This window comes from Oncorhynchus mykiss, chromosome 5, assembly GCF_057628025.1.
Source record: "Oncorhynchus mykiss isolate SJ-2025 chromosome 5, ASM5762802v1, whole genome shotgun sequence".
Lineage (NCBI taxonomy): Eukaryota > Metazoa > Chordata > Actinopteri > Salmoniformes > Salmonidae > Oncorhynchus > Oncorhynchus mykiss.
Genome location: NC_143026.1, coordinates 69,755,420 through 69,775,426, shown reverse-complemented (window position 1 = coordinate 69,775,426; position 20,007 = coordinate 69,755,420). Strand labels below are relative to the sequence as shown.

Below are 20,007 nucleotides of genomic sequence, written 5' to 3'. Positions count from 1 at the left end.
TCACATACTCTGATTCTAACTGAGGCCAGCAAAACCTTGAGACTTAACATTAAAGATTGTGCAACAGCTGCTGTTAACAAAGAGACACATCTCCCCCTTAACCTTATCCGAAGCTGCCGTTCGGTCTTGCTGATGCATAGCAAAACCATCTAGATGTGTATTACCCATGTCCATGTTCAGCAACGACTCCGAGAAACATAGAATATTACAGTTTTTCATGTCCGTTGATAGGATAGTCTTGTATGGAGTTCATCTAGCTTATTCCCTAGTGATTGTACGTTCATCGAAATAAGCAGTACATCCACAGCTGCCGACTCGTTGAAGTAGAAATCGTCACCCAAATCGAGGTCAGTGATCGCTGTTCTGATGTCCAGGAGATGTTTTTGGTCATAGAAATGATAGCAGAAATATTACAGTTGAAGTCGGAAGTTTACATACACTTAGGTTGGAGTCATTAAAACTCGTTTTTCAACCACTCCACAAATTTCTTGTTAACAAACTATAGTTTTGGCAAGTCGGTTAGGACATCTACTTTGGGCATGACACAAGTAATTTTTCCAACAATTGTTTACAGACAGATTATTTCACTGTATCTCAATTCCAGTGGGTCAGAAGTTTACATACACTAAGTTGACTGTGCCTCTAAACAGCTTGGAACATTCCAGAAAATTATGTAATGGCTTTAGAAGCATCTGATAGACTAATTGACATCATTTGAGTCAATTGGAGGTGTACCTGTGTATGTATTTCAAGGCCTACCTTCAAACTCAGTGCCTCTTTGCTTGACATCAGAAGGAAATCAAAAGAAATCAGTCAAGACCCCAGAAAAAAAAATGTAGACCTCCACAAGTCTGGTTCATCCATGGGAGCAATTTCCAAACGCCTGAAGGTAGGGGTGCTTTGCTGCAGGAGGGACTGGTGCACTTCACAAAATAGATGGCATCATGAGGAAGGAAGATTATGTGGATATATTGAAGCAACATCTCAAGACATCAGTCAGGAAGTTAAAGCTTGGTCGCAAATGGGTCTTCCAAATGAACAATGACCCCAAGCATACTTCCAAAGTTGTGGCAAAATGGCTTAAGGACAACAGAGTCAAAGTATTGGAGTGGCCATCACAAAGCCCTGACCTCAATCCTATAGAAAATTTGTGGGCAGAACTGAAAAAGTGTGTGCGAGCAAGGAGGCCTACAAACCTAACTCAGTTATACCAGCTCTGTCAGGAGGAATGGGCCAAAATTGACCCAACTTATTGTGGGAAGCTTGTGGAAGGCTACCTGAAACGTTTGATCCAAATTAAACAATTTAAAGGCAATGCTACCAAATTCTAATTGCATGTATATAAACTTCTGACCCACTGGGAATGTGATGAAAGAAATAAAAGCTGAAATAAATCATTGTCTCTACTATTATTCTGACATTTCACATTCTTAAAATAAAGTGGTGATCCTAACTGACCTAAGACAGGGAATTTTTTACTAGGATTAAATGTCAGGAATTGTGAAAAACTGAGTTTAAATGTATTTGGCTAAGGGTATGTAAATTTCTGACTTCAACAGTATGTAAAACAAGTTAAGATCAGCGTAAAAAAAACACACATAATATCAGAATTGGTTAGGAGTCCATAAGACGGCAACTATCCACTGCAGCACCATCTTCACCACACCGTTTGTGTGTGTGTGTACTTCTGCATGTGCATGCTCGCGTCGAGTGTGAGTGTGAGTGTATACCATTGGGGTGTGTACAGTAGTGGTGACAGCAGGCCAGAAGTCATGCCCTTACTCTGCTCTTTTTTTCCTGCCCATTCAGCACTGCCCAAAGCACATAGAAATCAATAAGTGAAAACTGCCAGGAGTGAAAGCCAACCCTGCATTTACGTTACAGGGGTCAAGTTCCATTCATGTTGAGTGGACTACTAGAGTGCAATGGAAACTAAATTGACTTAATCATGTATTATACTGAAGCTGACTGAAAATACATGTCATATGGAGGGTGTCCACCCACTCTGACCAGAGTAGGTGAAAACACGCTTTGGTGATGAAATTTCACTTCCTTATGTTATATTTTATAACATTTTACCAAGACAAATACGATTATTCATGTTCTGAATCGTTCATTATATCCAAAATGTCGGATTTTGTAACCTATTAAACGGTCGGTTGTTTAGCAACAAAACCAACACATGCACAACTATGGGGTTAAACAGACAGTGATGGCTTAGATTGTTGACAACACATAAACTACAGTGCCTTCGGGAAGTATTCCTGAGCCCTTGACCATTTCCACATTTTGTTATGTTCCAGCCTTTTTCTGAAATTGATTATATTGATAAGGGGGGGGGGCGGGGGGGAACTATCTACACACAACCCATAATGACAAAGCAAAAACAGGTTTTTAGACATTTTTTATAATTTATAAAAAATATAATTGACTTTGAAGCACCTTTGGCAGCAATTACAGCATTGAGTCTTGGGTATGATGCTACAAGCTTGGCACACCTGTGTTTGGGGAGTTTCTCCAATTCTTCTCTGCAGATCCTCTCAATCTCTGTCAGGTTGGATGGGGAGCGTTGCTGCACAGCTATTTTCAGTTCTCCAGAGATGTTTGATAGCATTCAAGTCCGGGCTCTGGCTGGACCACTCAAGGACATTCAGACACTTGTCCCGAAGCCAATCCTGCTTTGTCTTGGCTGTGTGCTTAGGGTCATTGTCCTGTTGGAAGGTGAACCTTCGCCCCAGTCTGAGGTCCTGAGCGCTCTCGAGCATGTTTTCATCAAGGAGCTCTCTGCACTTTGTTCCCTTCATCTTTCCCTCGATCCTGACTAGTCTCCCAGTCCCTGCTGCTGAATAACATCACACAGCATGATGCTGCCACCACAATGCTTTACCATAGGGATGGTGTCAGGTTTCCTTCGGACGTGACGCTTGGCATTCATTTCAAAGAGTTCAGTATTGGTTTCCAGAGAATCTTTTTTCTCATGGTCTGAGAGTCTTTAGGTGGCTTTTGGCAAACTCCAAGCAGGCTGTAATTTGCATTTTACTGAGGAGTGGCTTCCATCTGGCCACTCTACCATAAAGGCCTGATTGGTGCTGCAGAGATGGTTGTCCTTCTGGAAGGTTATCCTATCTCCACAGAGGAACTCTAGAGCTCTGTCAGAATGACCATCAGGTTCTTGGTCACCTCCCTGACCAAGGCCCTTCTCCCCCAATTGTGCAGTTTGGCTGGGCGGCCAGCTCTAGGAAGAGCCTTGGTGGTTCCAAACTTATTCCGTTTAAGAATGATGGAGGCCACTGTGTTCTTGGAGACCATCAATGCTGCAGACATTTTTTGGTACCTTTCCCCGGATCACAGATTACTGCACCTGTACATAGCCCATCTATAATTTAGCCCAAACAACTACCTCTTCCCCTACTGTATTTATTTATTTATTTTGCTCCTTTGTACCCCATTATTTCTATTTCTACTTTGCACATTCTTCCACTGCAAATCTACCATTCCAGTGTGTTACTTGCTATATTGTATTTACTTTGCCACCATGGCCTATTTTTGCTTTTACCTCCCTTATCTCACCTTATTTGCTCACTCACATTGTATATAGACTTATTTTTTACTGTATTATTGACTTTGTTTGTTTTACTCCATGTGTAACTCTGTGTTGTTGTACGTGTCGAACTGCTTTGCTTTATCTTGGCCAGGTCGCAATTGTAAATGAGAACTTGTTCTCAACTTGCCTACCTGGTTAAATAAAGGTGAAATAAAAATAAATTAAATATATCTGTGCTTCAACATAATCCTACGGACAATTCCTTCGACCTCATGGCTTGGTTTTTGCTCTGACATGCACTGTCAAATGTGGCTTTCCAAATCATGTCCAATCAATTGAATTTATCACAGGTGGACTCCAATCAAGTTGTAGAAACATCGCAAGGAAGATCAATGTGGACAGGATGTACCTGAGCTCAATTTCGAGTCTCATAGCAAAGTGTCTGAATACTTATGTAAATAAGTTTTTTTTTACATTTTTATAAATTTGCAAAAATGTCTCAACCTGTTTTCACTTTGTCATTATGGGGTATTGTGTGTAGATGGATTAAATAAATACAAATATTTATCAATTTTAGAATAACGTTGCAAAGTTACAAAATGTGGAAAAAATCAAGGGGCCTGAATACTTTCCAAAGGCATTGTATATGTCTCTCCAATGTTTATTGAAAAGATAAATATAAATAAATATCTAAATATAAATGCAACAGAAAACTATTTCAAGGATTTTACTGAGTTACAGTTCATATATGTAAATCAGTCAATTTAAATGAATGTATAAGGCCCTAATCTATGGATTTCACATGATTGGGAATACAGATATGCATCGGTTGGTCACAGATACCTTAAAAAAATAAGTACAGGCGTGGATTAGAAAACCATTCAGTATCTAGTGTGACCATTTGCCTCATGCAGCATATCTCCTTCGCACAGAGTTGTTCAGGCTGTTGATTGTGGCCTGTGGAATGTTGTCCCACTTCAATGGCTGTACATGTCTGGTGAGTATGCAGGTCATGGAAGAACTGGGACATTTTCAGCTTCCAGGAATTAGGTACAGATCCTTGCAACATGGGGCCGTGAATTATCCTGCTGAAATATTATGTGATGGCGGCAGATGAATGCCAAGACAAGGGGCCTCAGGATATCGTCACATTATCACTGTGCATTGAAATTGCCAAAAAGCAATTGTGTTCGTTGTCCATAGCTTATGCCTGCCCATACCATAACTCCATCGCCACCATGGGGCACTGAATTGAACATTGTGAACTGCAAAACGCTCACCCACACGTCGCCATGCACGTGGTCTGTGGCTGTGAGGAAGGTTGGATATACTGCCAAATTCTCTAAAACGACGTTGGAGGCGGCTTATAGTAGTGAAATTAACATTCAATTCTCTGGCAACACCTCTGGTAGACATTCCTGCAGTCAGTATGCCAATTGCACACTCCCTCAACTTGAGACATCTGTGGCATAGAGTACCACAGTATGAGTCATAATACCCATAAACCCTAGTGGTCAAACAAGAAAAAGCTCCAATTGTTCCCCCCCCATAGGGGATTTTAGAAACTCTTAAAATAAAAGCTGTGTTTTGTGTAGGCTTACCCTGGCGTGACATTTTGATAACCGTGTCAATCTCTCTAGGACAAGGTGACTTATCAATATATTCATCTGTATTTACCCCACAAAAATGAAATGATAATTAGCTGATAGTGTGGCTATCATAAAGAGCTACAAATGCCATGGTGATCTGGACAAGACTGCCGAATCAAGGCAAAGGTAAGAATCTCTGGATTAACTATCTAATGTTAGGTAAATTTAGTAATACATTGGCTAAATGTCTTTAAATTTACAATTTTGCAAACTGTCTTGTGCATGTTTTAAATTGACACTACATGTTAACAAAGGTGTCAGCTAGAGATGACATTTAGGAGCTTGCAGAGATTTGTAGTCTTGCATGATGTCTCCTTTGATACTAATTAGCATTTTCCAATCTGTAAATAGAGACAAATATATTGATGAAAGTAACCTTGTCCGAGTGTCACGTTCGTTTGTAGAGCAGGACCAAGGTGCAGAATAAACACTACTTAAATATGATCCCCAATTAGAGACAACGATTACCAGCTGCCTCTAATTGAGAATCATACAAATCACCAACATAGAAACATGAAAACTTGAACACCCACATAGAAATAATAAACTAGACTAACCCCCCAGTCACACCCTGACCTACTCCACCATAGAAAATAAGGACTCTCTATGGTCAGAACGTGACACCGAGAGAGATTTACAAGAAATTTACAAGAGCCTACAAGAAACACAACCCTTATTTTACGGGTCTAAAATTCCCTATGGGAAAATGAATGGTGGAAAAACGATTGGAACCATTTCCCTGTTTGACCGCTAGGTTTTATGGGTATTATGACACCACTGTGGGGCTCTATTGTGTTGTCTGACAAAGTTACACATTTTAGTGGCCTTTTATTGTCCCCAGCACAAGGTGCACCTGTGTAATGATCATGCTGTTAAATCAGCTTCTTGATACGCTACAACTGTCTGGTGGATGGATTATCTGGGCAAAGGAGAAATGCTCACTAACAGAGGTGTAAACAAATTTGTGCACAAGATTTTTGAGAAATAAGCTTTTTGTATGTATGGAACATTTCTGGGATCTTTTATTTCAGCTCAGGAAACATGGGACCAACATGTTGCATTTTATTTTTGTTCAGTGTACATTTGCAGCAAGTCTGGAACCAACAGGACCCTGAAAATATTTTACCCCCAAGCCATAAGACAGCTAAATAGTTAAACAAATACAGTGCCGTGAAAAAGTATTTGCGCCTTTCTGATTTTCACTTATGTTTTATATTGAATGTTAGCAGATCTTCAACCAAAACCTAATATTAGATCAAGTGATCCTGAGTTTACAAATAACAAAAATTGATACTTAATTAAATAAAATAACGAAGTTATGCAACACCCAATTCCCCTGTGTGAAAAGGAATTGCCCCTTACCACTCAATAACTGGTTGTGACACCTTTAGCTGGTTGACACTTTACCCCTACGCTAAGTTGTCGTTACTCATTGTGTATTTATTTGTGTTATTATCTTTCTATTTTTCTCTCTGTATTGTTGGGAAGGGCCCATATGTAAGCATTTCACTGTTAGTCCACACCTGTTGTTTACAAAGCTTGTGACAAATACAATACAATTTGATTTGATTTTTGATTTGACAATGAGTACTTGTCTCTCAAATACATCGTTACAGTTCATGGTTAGCTAGCTAGTGAATTTTTGCCATATTAGCATAGAAGTGACATCAGTAAAAACACCTCAAAACAAGACATGGTATCAAGGACAAGATAAAACTAGCTGAAACGAGACATCTACAATTCTCCACGTGGCAGCTTCGTGTCATTATTGCAAGCTATCTGGCCATCTAAAATCACAACTGATTGGACTTCTGCCCACATTGAAGCGTGCAAATTGCTTTCGCGACTTTGTCAGCTAACCTGTCTATATCGAGCTCTGTTGACATGGCGGTGCAGGTTTGTCGTAACAACTTGATAATTTAACATTTTGAGGTTGTCGTGGGTAGCATGTTGTTGCCGTGGGTAGCAAAATGCTAAATTAACATGACGAGCTGAATTAAATGTAAAAGGCTTTGAAAATAAAAATCTTGGTTTACACTCAGTGCAGATATTATTTTCGTGAGAAATTTTCGAAAACAGGAATTTATAATTAATGTGAAAAGTGTATAATAAAATACGAAAATAATACATGTCGTGTATTCAAAATCGATACCCTGCCGCCCCGATATTGTTTTATGTCCTGTGGAGTTGAGGAGAAAGATGACGAGTTCAATGGGAAAGTGAGCCTGTCTTGCACAGAATCCGTTCAAATTGATGCAGTTCAATTTTCCAGATTTTTGACCATGGCCTCCATTGATTTAGTCACCCTAATTCTGTCAATCCAAAAGTTTATAAACTCCAATAACTTTTTAACGGATTATAATAGAGACATGAAGTTTTGGACCATTGGTTTTCTTAGAAGTATATTAACACACTTGTTCCATTGGTCAAAAATGCTCTTTTGATTGGACATATATGCATTACAACAAGACCACAATGAGTTGTGTGGGAATTATTAGAATTAAGCATTGAAATTCACCAACATACACCAAAAAAAAGGAGGACAAAGGCACTCTTCATATAATGAATTAAAATACCTTTATTTGAATGGCATGTTCAATGGAAACAAAGTTTAAAAACTCTGACGTGTTTCGGCTTCTATACACATATACTTTGTCACTTGTCTGACTAATTATTGATTTATAATGTTGGTATAGTAGAATATATTCTATATTAACAGTGTTTCACTTCACAGTCCAACACGTCATTTAACCGTGACGTGGTGAAGGCTGGCACTGGGAGGCGCTTCCTGGGTGGCCTGCTGGACGACACGTCCTACTGCTACACCCTGGAGGTGTCCTTCTACAGCTACATGGCAGCGGGGAGCACGTCGCCCGTTCCCTACACCGAGGACACCTGTATCCTTCTCTCTCATTGTCATCAGGGTTCCCAGGGAGCCTGGCCGGGCCCCCGCCTCCTTCTGCCCACGCCTTCCCAGCCTCCCCCGCTGGCTGATGGAGGAGAAAGGAGAGGAGGCATCAGGGGGAGAGACAGAGATGGAGCACACGACACGTGTACACGTGTATGTCTCCTCCCTCCCTCTCTCCCTCCACTAACTTCCCCAAACTTCAGAGCTTCACATCTCATAGAAAGCATGCTGTATTGGTGTCAGAGTTGATTGATAGTTACATCAATACACCCTGTCCATCCATGTAGGACAAGATATGCAACAGGAACAGAGGGGATTGTGTGTTGTGGTGCCTGGGACTAGGGTTGCAAAGGGAGGGTATATTACTGGTGCCTGGGACTTGTGGGATGCAGGCTGCAGCACAGATTGGTTTAAAGGGAAATTGAGTGAGAGGTTCTGTCGTATATTGAAAGGCTCATGTCATTGAGCCAGCAAATCAGTGTACAAACACTAACAGTGTTTTGTGTTTTTGTGGACACCAACACGCATCGAAAACAGAATCCGATTTCTCCCTGAGAGCCCAGTCTGTGCCCAGCGATTGGGCACTGTGGGCAGATTGAATTTGTGTCTTCTTGAGGGAGATACTCTGGACTACAAAAGGTCTGATTCTCCAAATCAATGCTACTCCTGAGTAGACAAAAGCCAGACCTGTGCAGATGTCTTGGCCAGTGAAATTATCTGGGCCGTGTCTGTACACCATGCAACAGAAAAGCCGTCTGTAGAGCCCACTAATGAGGGCTGATGGTGATAATGTCAGTCTATTGTACTGGTTCTCCATCCCCCAGCGTTTATCCACACTGCCTGCCCCTATAGTAACAACCTCATTTAGGGCCAGACGAGAGCCTATTGATTTCCTAGTCATTATTGGAGGCCTGGCTCGATCGACAGGCAGTACAGGGCTGAGATGTAGACAAGTCAGGTCAGCCCTTATCCACCTGAGCGCTGCCTTGCTCTTTTGTTCAGCCAGATACGTAGTGACAGTGGGAAGGCAACACCTGCCCCATTGATTTTGTTTACAAAAGAGGTAGAGAGCATGTGTGTTCTGCTTTTGTTGTGATGAAGAATAGAATACAGCAGGCCTGTTAATTGCATAGTCTTTTGTACACTCCAAATGCATTCAGGGTTAAATGTGTAACCTTTATTTAACCAGGCAAGTCAGTTAAGAACAAACTCTTATTTACAATGACAGCCTACTCCGGCCAAACCCAAACTACGCTGGGCCAATTGTGCGCCGCCCTATGGGACTCCCAATCACAGCCGGATGTGATACAGCCTGAATTCAAACCAGGGACTTTAGTGACTTCTCTTGCACTGAGATGCAGTGTCTTAGACCGCTGCGCCACTCGGGAGCCTTAAAAAATAAATAGGAATTAAATAGACATTCTCTATAGACTAAAATGTTCCTTCAGATTAACTTGTTTTTAACCATTTTAACAAACTTTGTTGGAAAAGAGGAGACACGTCTCAGATCCATGGGATAGAGAACAAGCAGAAAACCAGAGTGGTGTGGAGTCAGCCTACAGGCAGAAAAGTGTACTATACAGTGCCCATATTCCCTGTTTTGAGATGAGAGGAGATGTTCTGTGTACCGTAAGTGCCCTCTAGTGCCAGGAGGGTGAGGTGTCTGTGTGTGGCTCCATGTGGCTCTGTCCCGGCCTGCCTTGTATCACTCTGTCACACTGTAGACAACCCACTGCCAGCGACCCTTATATACAGGGCATCCATTCACTTCTTTGTTTAATTATTTATTTATTTTGTGTTTATATCAAAAGGGCTGTAAAGCCTTCTCATCTCACTCAATGTTTTTCCCCAACCCAGTGCTCCACTGAACTGTCAAGTCCAAGGCCTAGTTGGCTGGCTCGCTATAATAAGAAACCCATTCATGTAGAATTACACTGCCTCCAGGACATTCTTTTCCCTTAGTGTCAGAGAGGGGATGGAAACAAAAAAAATCTCTTTACTGTGTGTGGAAAGAGTCATAATTTACCCGTGATGCTCCTCTCCTTGAAAATGTTCCTTTCTTTGTTTCCCCACATAAAAGAGCTGTGCTGTACAGAGGAGACAGTTGGAACAGAGAGGCTGCTGTAATATGTATGCACATAGCATAACCACGGTGATAGCCACACACTGCAAGTGCATAACAAGTCCCTTGATTATTTGTCACTGTGCAGTGGGCTTAAAGAAAGAGATAAGAAAACAGAACAGAGCTGCTGCGGTCCGTCACACCCCCTTTATGCTTCTGGAGTAGCAGTGTTTACTGGCTGTCTTTGTTGGTCTCTCTGCGCTAAAGTATGCTGGCTGAAAGCAAGATGGATGAGGTGAGGTAATAATGTAAATGGAAGAACATTATATAGGAATACCATGGAGGCGAGCCTAGTGGGTGATCGGGATGTGGAGGGGGGACTGAGTCATGGTAGGGGGCCCTGCTGGAGGCAGGCAGGAACAGGCCTGGGGGATGCGTGTAGCTGGGCTTGGGGAGGGGGAGTGTCAGCACTACGCAGAGAGAGGGCAGCGGGGACTTCGTGTAGAGCAAAGATTGGGGTCAGACAGGTTGAAGGAACCAGCCATGTCGCTTTTTACTCCCTGGTGATCTGGTCTATTGAGCGTGCAAATCATCAACAAAGACCTTTATGCTTTGCAACCCCCCTCCCGCTCTAAAAATGAATGAATTATAAATAAATAATTACCTGGACACCCAAATGAATCCCCCCTTCTCCTGTTTAAAGCCTGTTATATTAAATGAAGTGCCCATTTTGACTCGTCCCTCTGTGCACTCTCTGTGACGTCTATTAAGATTTAACACACTTAACCCCCCCCCCCCCCAAAAAAAAAAAAATGTCTCAAGGTTTCACCATCATTGGAAAGCCCTAGTTATTTGGTTGCTTTGACAAAGTCATTTCTGAAGGCTATTATTTATTTCATGATACATTTTTAAGGTAAAGGAAAAAAAACCTGTCCTTACGTTGAACTGAATTCTCATTTTAATATGGTGAAACTATTCCTTTAAAAAAAATAATTAACAAACATTGAACATCTAATAGTCAAATCATAGTGGAAAAGCAGATGAGCTAGTTCTACTCTTTTTGGCCATTTTCTGGTGTTTTGTGGTGGGTCAAGCATAACACGTCAACCCTGTTACCTATAATTTTACCAATAATTTTTTTTTTGTTAAGCTTGCATTCAGTTGCTCCTCCCTGTTGCACACAACAAGCTTCTATTCCCCCTGTCTCAAGGGGATGTAGGGCTGATTTAAGAGGAAATCATCAACCCTGTTACGGTCAACCCTGTTACGGTCAACCCTGTTACAGTCAACCCTTTTGCTTTATTTATTTGGCACTTAACGGGAACTTACTATAGTATTTTTTTTTGTTTCTTTTTTTAACCTCGAGGTGGAAACAAAGTGTTTTTATTAAGTTGAACATGTGCTCTTCATGACAGAATGTAATAATTTGGTGACATCAACAACACCAAAATCACCAAGTTGCGCTACCCAAAATGGACTAATTTGATGGAAGGACCTTGTAGTCACCATAATTGAAATCTTAAAGGGCAATTCTGCCACTTTTAAACATCATATTCATTATCTCCTGCACAATACTAGTATCTACATACAGTGCCTTGCGAAAGTATTCGGCCCCCTTGAACTTTGCGACCTTTTGCCAAATTTCAGGCTTCAAACATAAAGATATAAAACTGTATTTTTTTGTGAAGAATCAACAAGTGGGACACAATCATGAAGTGGAACGACATTTATTGGATATTTCAAACTTTTTTAACAAATCAAAAACTGAAAAATTGGGCGTGCAAAATTATTCAGCCCCCTTAAGTTAATACTTTGTAGCGCCACCTTTTGCTGCGATTACAGCTGTAAGTCGCTTGGGGTATGTCTCTATCAGTTTTGCACATCGAGAGACTGACATTTTTTCCCATTCCTCCTTGCAAAACAGCTCGAGCTCAGTGAGGTTGGATGGAGAGCATTTGTGAACAGCAGTTTTCAGTTCTTTCCACAGATTCTCGATTGGATTCAGGTCTGGACTTTGACTTGGCCATTCTAACACTGGATATGTTTATTTTTGAACCATTCCATTGTAGATTTTGCTTTATGTTTTGGATCATTGTCTTGTTGGAAGACAAATCTCCGTCCCAGTCTCAGGTCTTTTGCAGACTCCATCCGGTTTTCTTACAAAATGGTCCTGTATTTGGCTCCATCCATCTTCCCATCAATTTTAACCATCTTCCCTGTCCCTGCTGAAGAAAAGCAGGCCCAAACCATGATGCTGCCACCACCATGTTTGACAGTGGGGATGGTGTGTTCAGCTGTGTTGCTTTTACGCCAAACATAACATTTTGCATTGTTGCCAAAAAGTTCAATTTTGGTTTCATCTGACCAGAGCACCTTCTTCCACATGTTTGGTGTGTCTCCCAGGTGGCTTGTGGCAAACTTTAAACAACACTTTTTATGGATATCTTTAAGAAATGGCTTTCTTCTTGCCACTCTTTCATAAAGGCCAGATTTGTGCAATATACGACTGATTGTTGTCCTATGGACAGAGTCTCCCACCTCAGCTGTAGATCTCTGCAGTTCATCCAGAGTGATCATGGGCCTCTTGGCTGCATCTCTGATCAGTCTTCTCCTTGTATGAGCTGAAAGTTTAGAGGGACGGCCAGGTCTTGGTAGATTTGCAGTGGTCTGATACTCCTTCCATTTCAATATTATCGCTTGCACAGTGCTCCCTGGGATGTTTAAAGCTTGGGAAATCTTTTTGTATCCAAATCCGGCTTTAAACTTCTTCACAACAGTATCTCGGACCTGCCTGGTGTGTTCCTTGTTCTTCATGATGCTCTCTGCGCTTTTAACGGACCTCTGAGACTATCACAGTGCAGGTGCATTTATACGGAGACTTGATTACACACAGGTGGATTGTATTTATCATCATTAGTCATTTAGGTCAACATTGGATCATTCAGAGATCCTCACTGAACTTCTGGAGAGAGTTTGCTGCACTGAAAGTAAAGGGGCTGAATAATTTTGCACGCCCAATTTTTCAGTTTTTGATTTGTTAAAAAAGTTTGAAATATCCAATAAATGTCGTTCCACTTCATGATTGTGTCCCACTTGTTGTTGATTCTTCACAAAAAAATACAGTTTTATATCTTTATGTTTGAAGCCTGAAATGTGGCAAAAGGTCGCAAAGTTCAAGGGGGCCGAATACTTTCGCAAGGCACTGTATGTGAAAATGGCCCGTTTCTGTGATTAAAAAGATAAGATGAAAGATCCTAAAAAAAGCTTCACTGTTTCATCACAGGGTAGGATCAAACTTAAGAAAAACGGTTATTTTCAAAAACCTGCAACAGGTTTCCAGCCAGAGAGAGGGTCTTTTCTTGCTCCCCACGTCAATGCGAATTTCATATTTTTCAAATTCACAGATTTTTCCTTACTTTCCTTCCCCCGTCTATGGTCACCCAGGTCTAAAAGGCTCATTATATTGAATGAGCAAGCTGTGAATGTTCCACGCCAGAGCAGTTGGAATATTCTCGGTCGTTTAATGATTTCACCACCTGTAATCTTGCACGAAATGGAGAGAAACAATGTTTCATGCTGAGAATTCACTGAGGCTTTTGCTTTGTTCTTAGACTGATGTCCTATTGGGAAGATTCCACTGTGGCTTCATAGGACTGGTGTCCCTCTGAGTCTATAGTCTCTGTGTGCTGGTCTGTTATGGCTCTCCATGGATAGGGATTGGCAACATTGTGAAGAGATGAGCACTCAAACAGAGGAAGGTACAATACCAACCTCTTGCTCAAAGACTTTGTGATGGAGCTGTTTTCTTAAAATAACTTCAAAAAATACATTATTCAAAATGTTATGTCTTACTTCAAGTATGTCATTTGTAATATATCTGAAGTAGGACGGAGCAGACACATTTGGTCTACCTTTCTGTCAAGGTTATTCTATTTTCTCATTTAGGTTATTGTGGAGGTTTTCAGGTTATTCTAATTTCTCAATTAAACTTGATATTTTTCATGAGGTATACACACTGTAATGTCAGAGCATCATTAACAGGGAGACCAGACAGTGTGAATGTTGAGAGAATCTGGGACCTTATTCAAAACCCAGCTTGATGCTTTGACTGGGAGAGCAAGTAATCTGTGACTTTCATGTCTTCCCACTTGTAGTTTTTTTTATAGAACTTTACACAATGCCTTCCATCTATTTAAAGTAAGATGATGAGGGTTGATTGGACAATGGACTCCAGTGCTAGCTATGTCATGTGACCAGACATGCCAGTGGTGAGAGGGAGCTATGCGTTGCCCTTTTTACTCTTGAGTTAACAAGTCCAGCGCTGGGCTGAAGAGAGACCGCTCCTTGTCCCGGCGGTGTGCCATTTCCCCCTGTCCTTTAGGCTCCAGTCCAGACGGCTACTGAAAGACCTATTATCCCCGGGTCTCACCATAAAAGTCTCACTCAATCAAGCATGGCCATGTTGTCAAACCCTTAGTTTGGTATCACTGCCTCACTTAAGTGTTGTGCTGTCCTGAACACGTTCCATACACATAAATTGATACAGCACGAGGAGCACAATGTGGAACCGGACAGCTCGGTGGTTCCTCCTGGCTTCAACATCAATCACCAGCCCACAGAAGACGGCACGGCCTGACAGCTAGCTGCAGTCTGGGAGATCACTCTGACAACAGCAATACATTGACACACGCAAAGTATGGGAGCGTGACTCACACAGGGACATTTGAATACCAAACCTGCCAATTGAACATTTCAGGCTTCGCTAATCATGACACTTAGTTGATGGACAGTGACAAGTAGGCAGATATTCTCCCACAGTTGCAGTAATATGCTCCTCAGATCATCATTAGACGTGGTAGGATTCTCTCAATTGTTGACTTATTTTCTTTCTCCTTTCCATTAAATCACAGGGTAGGCTTACTTTAATCCACAAACAAATATAATTAGGAATTTCATGCCATTCAAAACCCTATTAGTTGACTTGCGTGACAGTATACATGGAGTCTTAAATGAAGTTTCCTTCATCACCCCTACTGGCTTTTAGACAGACAGATTAGATAGAGGTCATCTGATGCTGCTCAGCCAGTGGCTCTGAGAGCTTTATGGCATGAGATGTACGTACTTACCAATCTAGCCACTGGACGTATCTGCTGCCTGCCCTCTGCACCTCTTAAGTGACGGACACTGGACAGACTCCAGACCTGCAGCACTCAGGGCTACTCCTTATCACTGCTGTCAGTCCCCATTAGGAGTCTGCTGAAGATGAGGCCCTATCTGATAGCTGTGTGTGTGTGCATGTGTGTGTGTGTTCATGCGTGTGTATGTCTTTGTTACTGCATGGATGCCTGTGTTTTGTGTCTGGATGTCTTTAAGGGGGAGAACAGGTGTTGGATGTCTAATGAATGAAGCATTACACATTAGCTACAAAGTTTCTTATAGGAAAAGGACACAAGGTCTTTGAACATAGTTTAGCTGCGGGGGGAAAACATGCTCCCTTTGTGCACCGCTGTTTACTGTTTTAATTAGCATTGTTAATTGGCTCTTTGTATCACCCTGGTGACAGGCCTGTCACTTGATGGTATTGATGGCGCTGATGTCCCTAATTTGTCTTCTTGTTAGGGATGGTCTGCTGTGGACGCTGGTGTTTTGTTCCTTGTCATTGGGGCATCATTGTCCGTCTGTCTGTTTAGACTGGGCACATGACACTGAAAGCAGATAAACAGCTTGGTAAACAAATCATCTGTCGTATCTGCTGTGGAGTGTCCATTTTCCCATTGTCTCGTCACCTCATCAGCCCCATGGTGGCTTGTCCTTGAGTCACAACAAAGGCCTTTATCGATCCTACAAGAGGGTAGAGGAGATATTAAAGCCCCTCATGCTCCAAAGCTGCTGCAGTATCCTCTCTGCCATACTGTAGATCTGGCAGGCCAGAGCACCCAGCACAACTCTCCTCTTCTCATTGACCTGACATTCCAATGTACCAAAAGTTGAGTTCCTATCACCTTACCCAACAAGCACCACAAAGAGGTCCTCTCTGAGCTTTACTGTAGTCTACCTCCGCTGTCCAGTTCTCCATCTGATAACACAATGAAGCACACCCTAATTTACCACCAAATTTCTTGCCATGTTTCCCGAGGACATCCTGTATTCCCTGGCCTGTCCTCTTTGTGAGTTACAGTAGAATGGACTGCTATTGAGTTCAGAGCCAGCTGTCTAGTGTCCAGTCGTTTAGCCTGATGTCCTGTGTTTGTCTCCAGGCAGGGAGATTTAGTATAGAAATTATCCTGAGAGGAAGATATTGTCCATCTTGGCAGGGAAGGTCCTTCAGGGAAGGCTTATTTTCTGCCTGACTGTGCCAATGGGCCTACTTATATTGGGCAGCCTTGTTTTCTATGGAGACAAGGAATTGGAAGGAACTTTGATAGTAATATAGAAATTCTGATGTGCACCTTCATTCTGAAAGGGAAAATGTACTGTCTAGGTGGAATGTGACATGTTGTGTCAGTAAAATACTTACATATTGCCAACTGCATACATTTGTTTCTTTATGCACCATTGCAGGAAGGGCTGCCAAACTTCCACCCCCCTTGATTATGCAACACCTTTCCCTCCTGCCTGGTGTGTTGAGTTGATGTTTTGGAACTTTCCGCCCTCCTTCGCGAGCTGCCCTCAGGCTGTGCTTTGGCAGAGTCCTCACTTCCTGCCGCTAGCAGCTCATCCCGACTGCTCTGGTTGCCCTTGGCAACAGGTCAGCAGCCAATCAGGGTGTTGGAGTGTCCCGCCCGCAGCTGTGATGCAGATGAAGTATTTTCCTTCCGAAGCGGCCATCCATCACCAACTTCCTGTAATAGATGTGAGATGTGACATCACAAGCTGAGAGGCCATCTGCACTCCACGGGTTTCTGGGATATTTCTGTCATTGCTCAGAGCATGCGTTTGTGCTGGCACCGTTTGATCACGGGGTAACACAAAACTTTCCCAAGGTCAAAATGAAGATGTCAGGGATACATGAGGGATGGTGGTCTATCAGTGGCTGGAGAGGCTGATGTAGGATAACCTTATGGAGAGCACTCTGGGTTAAAACAGACCTGTATTGGATTATAACAGTCTGGAGGACAAGTATGTTGTACTGCATCATGTCTTCAGAAGAATCCTCAAAATGATGGTACTCACTTCAGAGGATGGTCAACATGACATAAGGCTGGAATTAAGATACTGCATGTTACCCTTCTAAAATAACTAGAGAAGAAGATTATTGTAACTATAGATGCATAGCAGGTTATGAGCCTAAAATAGTTAATGGCATGATGCAGAGGTTGTAGCGCCAGACAGATGGGTGTAAATACAAGAGCTGGAGCTGTGCGGAGAGTGCCCATCGACCGGCGGAGTGACGAATGGAGGCCCACAGAGACACCACCTTTCCAGGCTAAGGTGACTGAGTAGCAACAGTGGGGTATGGAAGGGGGATGAGGAAGGTGCTGGCACTCAAAGCCAAAATAGGGCAAATGGGAGGCACCCTATACAGACAGTGTGGTGAAGAAGGTGCAACAGCGCCTCTTCAACCTCAGGAGGCTGAAGATATTTGGCTTGTCACCTTAAACCCTCACAAACTTTTACAGATGCACAATTGAGAGCATCATGTCGGGTTGTATCACCTCCTGGTACGGCAACTGCTCCGCCCACAACCGTAAGGCTCTCCAGAGGCTAGTGAGGTCTGCATAACGCATCACCGGGGGCAAACTACCTGCCCTCTAGGACACCTACAGCACCCGATGTCACAGGAAGGCCAAAAAGATCATCAAGGACAACAACCACCCAATCAACTGCCTGTTCACCCCGCTACCATCCAGAAGGCGAGGTCAGTACAGGTGCATCAAATCTGGGACCGAAAGACTGAAAAACATCTTCTATCTCAAGGCCATCAGACTGTTAAACAGCCATCACTAACACAGAGAGGCTGCTGCCTACATACAGACTCAAAATCATTGGCCATTACTGATCTCATTTTTTAAATGTAACCTTTATTTAACTATGCAAGTCAGTTAAGAACCAATTCTTATTTACAATAACGGACTACAAAAAGGCAAATGGCCTCCTGCGGGAAGGGGGCTGGGATTAAAAATAAGTAAAATATAAATATAGGAAAAAACATCACGACAACACAACACTACATAAATAGAGACCTAAGACAACAACAGCATGGTAGCAACACAAAACATGGGACAAACATTATTGGGCACAGACAACATCACAAAGGGCAAGAAGGTAGAGACAACAATATATCACACAAAGCAGCCACAACTGTCGGCAAGAGTGTCTATATTCTATACCATCTATTGCATCTTGCCTATACCGCTCAGTCATCGCTCATTCATATATTTATATGTACATATTATTATTCCGTCCCTTTACTTAGATTTGTGTGTGTTAGGTAGTTGTTGTGGAATTGTTACTTGTTAGATATTGCTGCACTGTCAGAACTAGAAGCACAAGCATTTCGCTACACTCACATTAACATCTGCTAACCACGGGTAGGTGACCAATACAATTTGATTTGATTTGTCTTCTTTGTTAATCTATGACATGTTAGCTTCCATACAGTGTGATGTGTTTGCACGTGCATGTGTTCACTGAAAAGACACAAAGGCATGGACCTCCACCCAGACACTCAATTCAGCCCAAGGATGGATTGTTTATGAGTTAACAGCTTTGGATAATGGGATTTCACCTACAAGGCCTTGGATTTATGTTTCCTAGGTAATATCTGAGCGTTGAAAGGAATAATAATACAAAAAATACACAATTTATTTTTATACGGGCACTTGTTTCAATCATAGAGGTGTGACAGATAGACAGGTCATATCTGAACATCAACAAGGAAATGACAAGAGGTGAACAATTATGTCTCTGTGTCATTTCATCATTTTGGTCTGTCTGGTAAAGAATATATTCATAACAGCACCTTCACTGGGGAACCTATGTGTCCATCTTTGATGAAATATAGATTACTGGTAGTTGTCACTCATTTTTTTTCTTGTTCTGGTCCTATGAATTATAATCGTACATGGGGGAATTTTTTCTCATCGTTTTCCCTATTGTCTTAACAGTATTTATGTGTGTAGTGATTCATCTAGATTGACCAGCATTTAAAAAAAAATGTTTTCTACATTTTGCCTTAATCTAAATCATTTTGTTATTATCTGTGTTTGTGATCTAATCCAGCTCGGCGTCATGGCAACAGCATGCAGAGTAACCACACAGTTTTATGATCAAGTGTCTCAAGTTATTGATGCCTTCCATAATGTGGTGGGGGCTGGGGGCTAGACTTGTGAATTTTTAAAAAGCCTGGGCGGTAAGTAATTGCCACTGTGATGCCTTCCACCTTCGTGTTTTTGGCTGATGCAGTTGATTTACCCCCACTAAGTGCGGAACACAGTGTGTTGTAGCCTGGTAATTTATACTCCACATTTCTCTACTGGTTATTGCTTAGTTATTTACTGCAAATGGTTCTATTTGTTCTGTGAGGAAGAAACTAGGCCTTTTATTTATTTATTTATTTCAATTAATAGTAGCGCGTCAGAGGCAGGATTTAGAGGCTTTGTGAAATGAAACAGTGTAACTCCAGTAAATGCCTCCCAGCCAGGGAGAAATTGCCTTGTTGTTGACTAAACTAAAGGCTAACAGCGCCATATGTTCATGTTATAGGGAAGAACCTTAACATGGTCCCCTCAGACATGAAGCTGGGAAGAAATGTTGCCCGCACCTTCCTCGACTACTACAGGCACAACAACTTCATCGATGACAACAAACTACAAATCCCAAATCACATCAACAGGTAGTATTT

The 20,007-nt window shown here is 42.0% G+C and overlaps 1 protein-coding gene across 2 annotated transcripts in view; it reads left to right on the top strand.

Moving 5' to 3' along the window:
• The window catches only part of agbl4 (AGBL carboxypeptidase 4), a 408,538-nt gene that overhangs the window by 386,378 nt on the left and 2,153 nt on the right, over window positions 1–20,007 (top strand). For both annotated transcript variants that reach the window (XM_021604030.3, XM_090235706.1), the window contains 2 exons: window positions 7,928–8,090; window positions 19,896–19,998. In XM_021604030.3, the coding sequence (XP_021459705.2) occupies window positions 7,928–8,090; window positions 19,896–19,998 (266 nt within the window). The remainder of the gene's footprint in view (window positions 1–7,927; window positions 8,091–19,895; window positions 19,999–20,007) is intronic.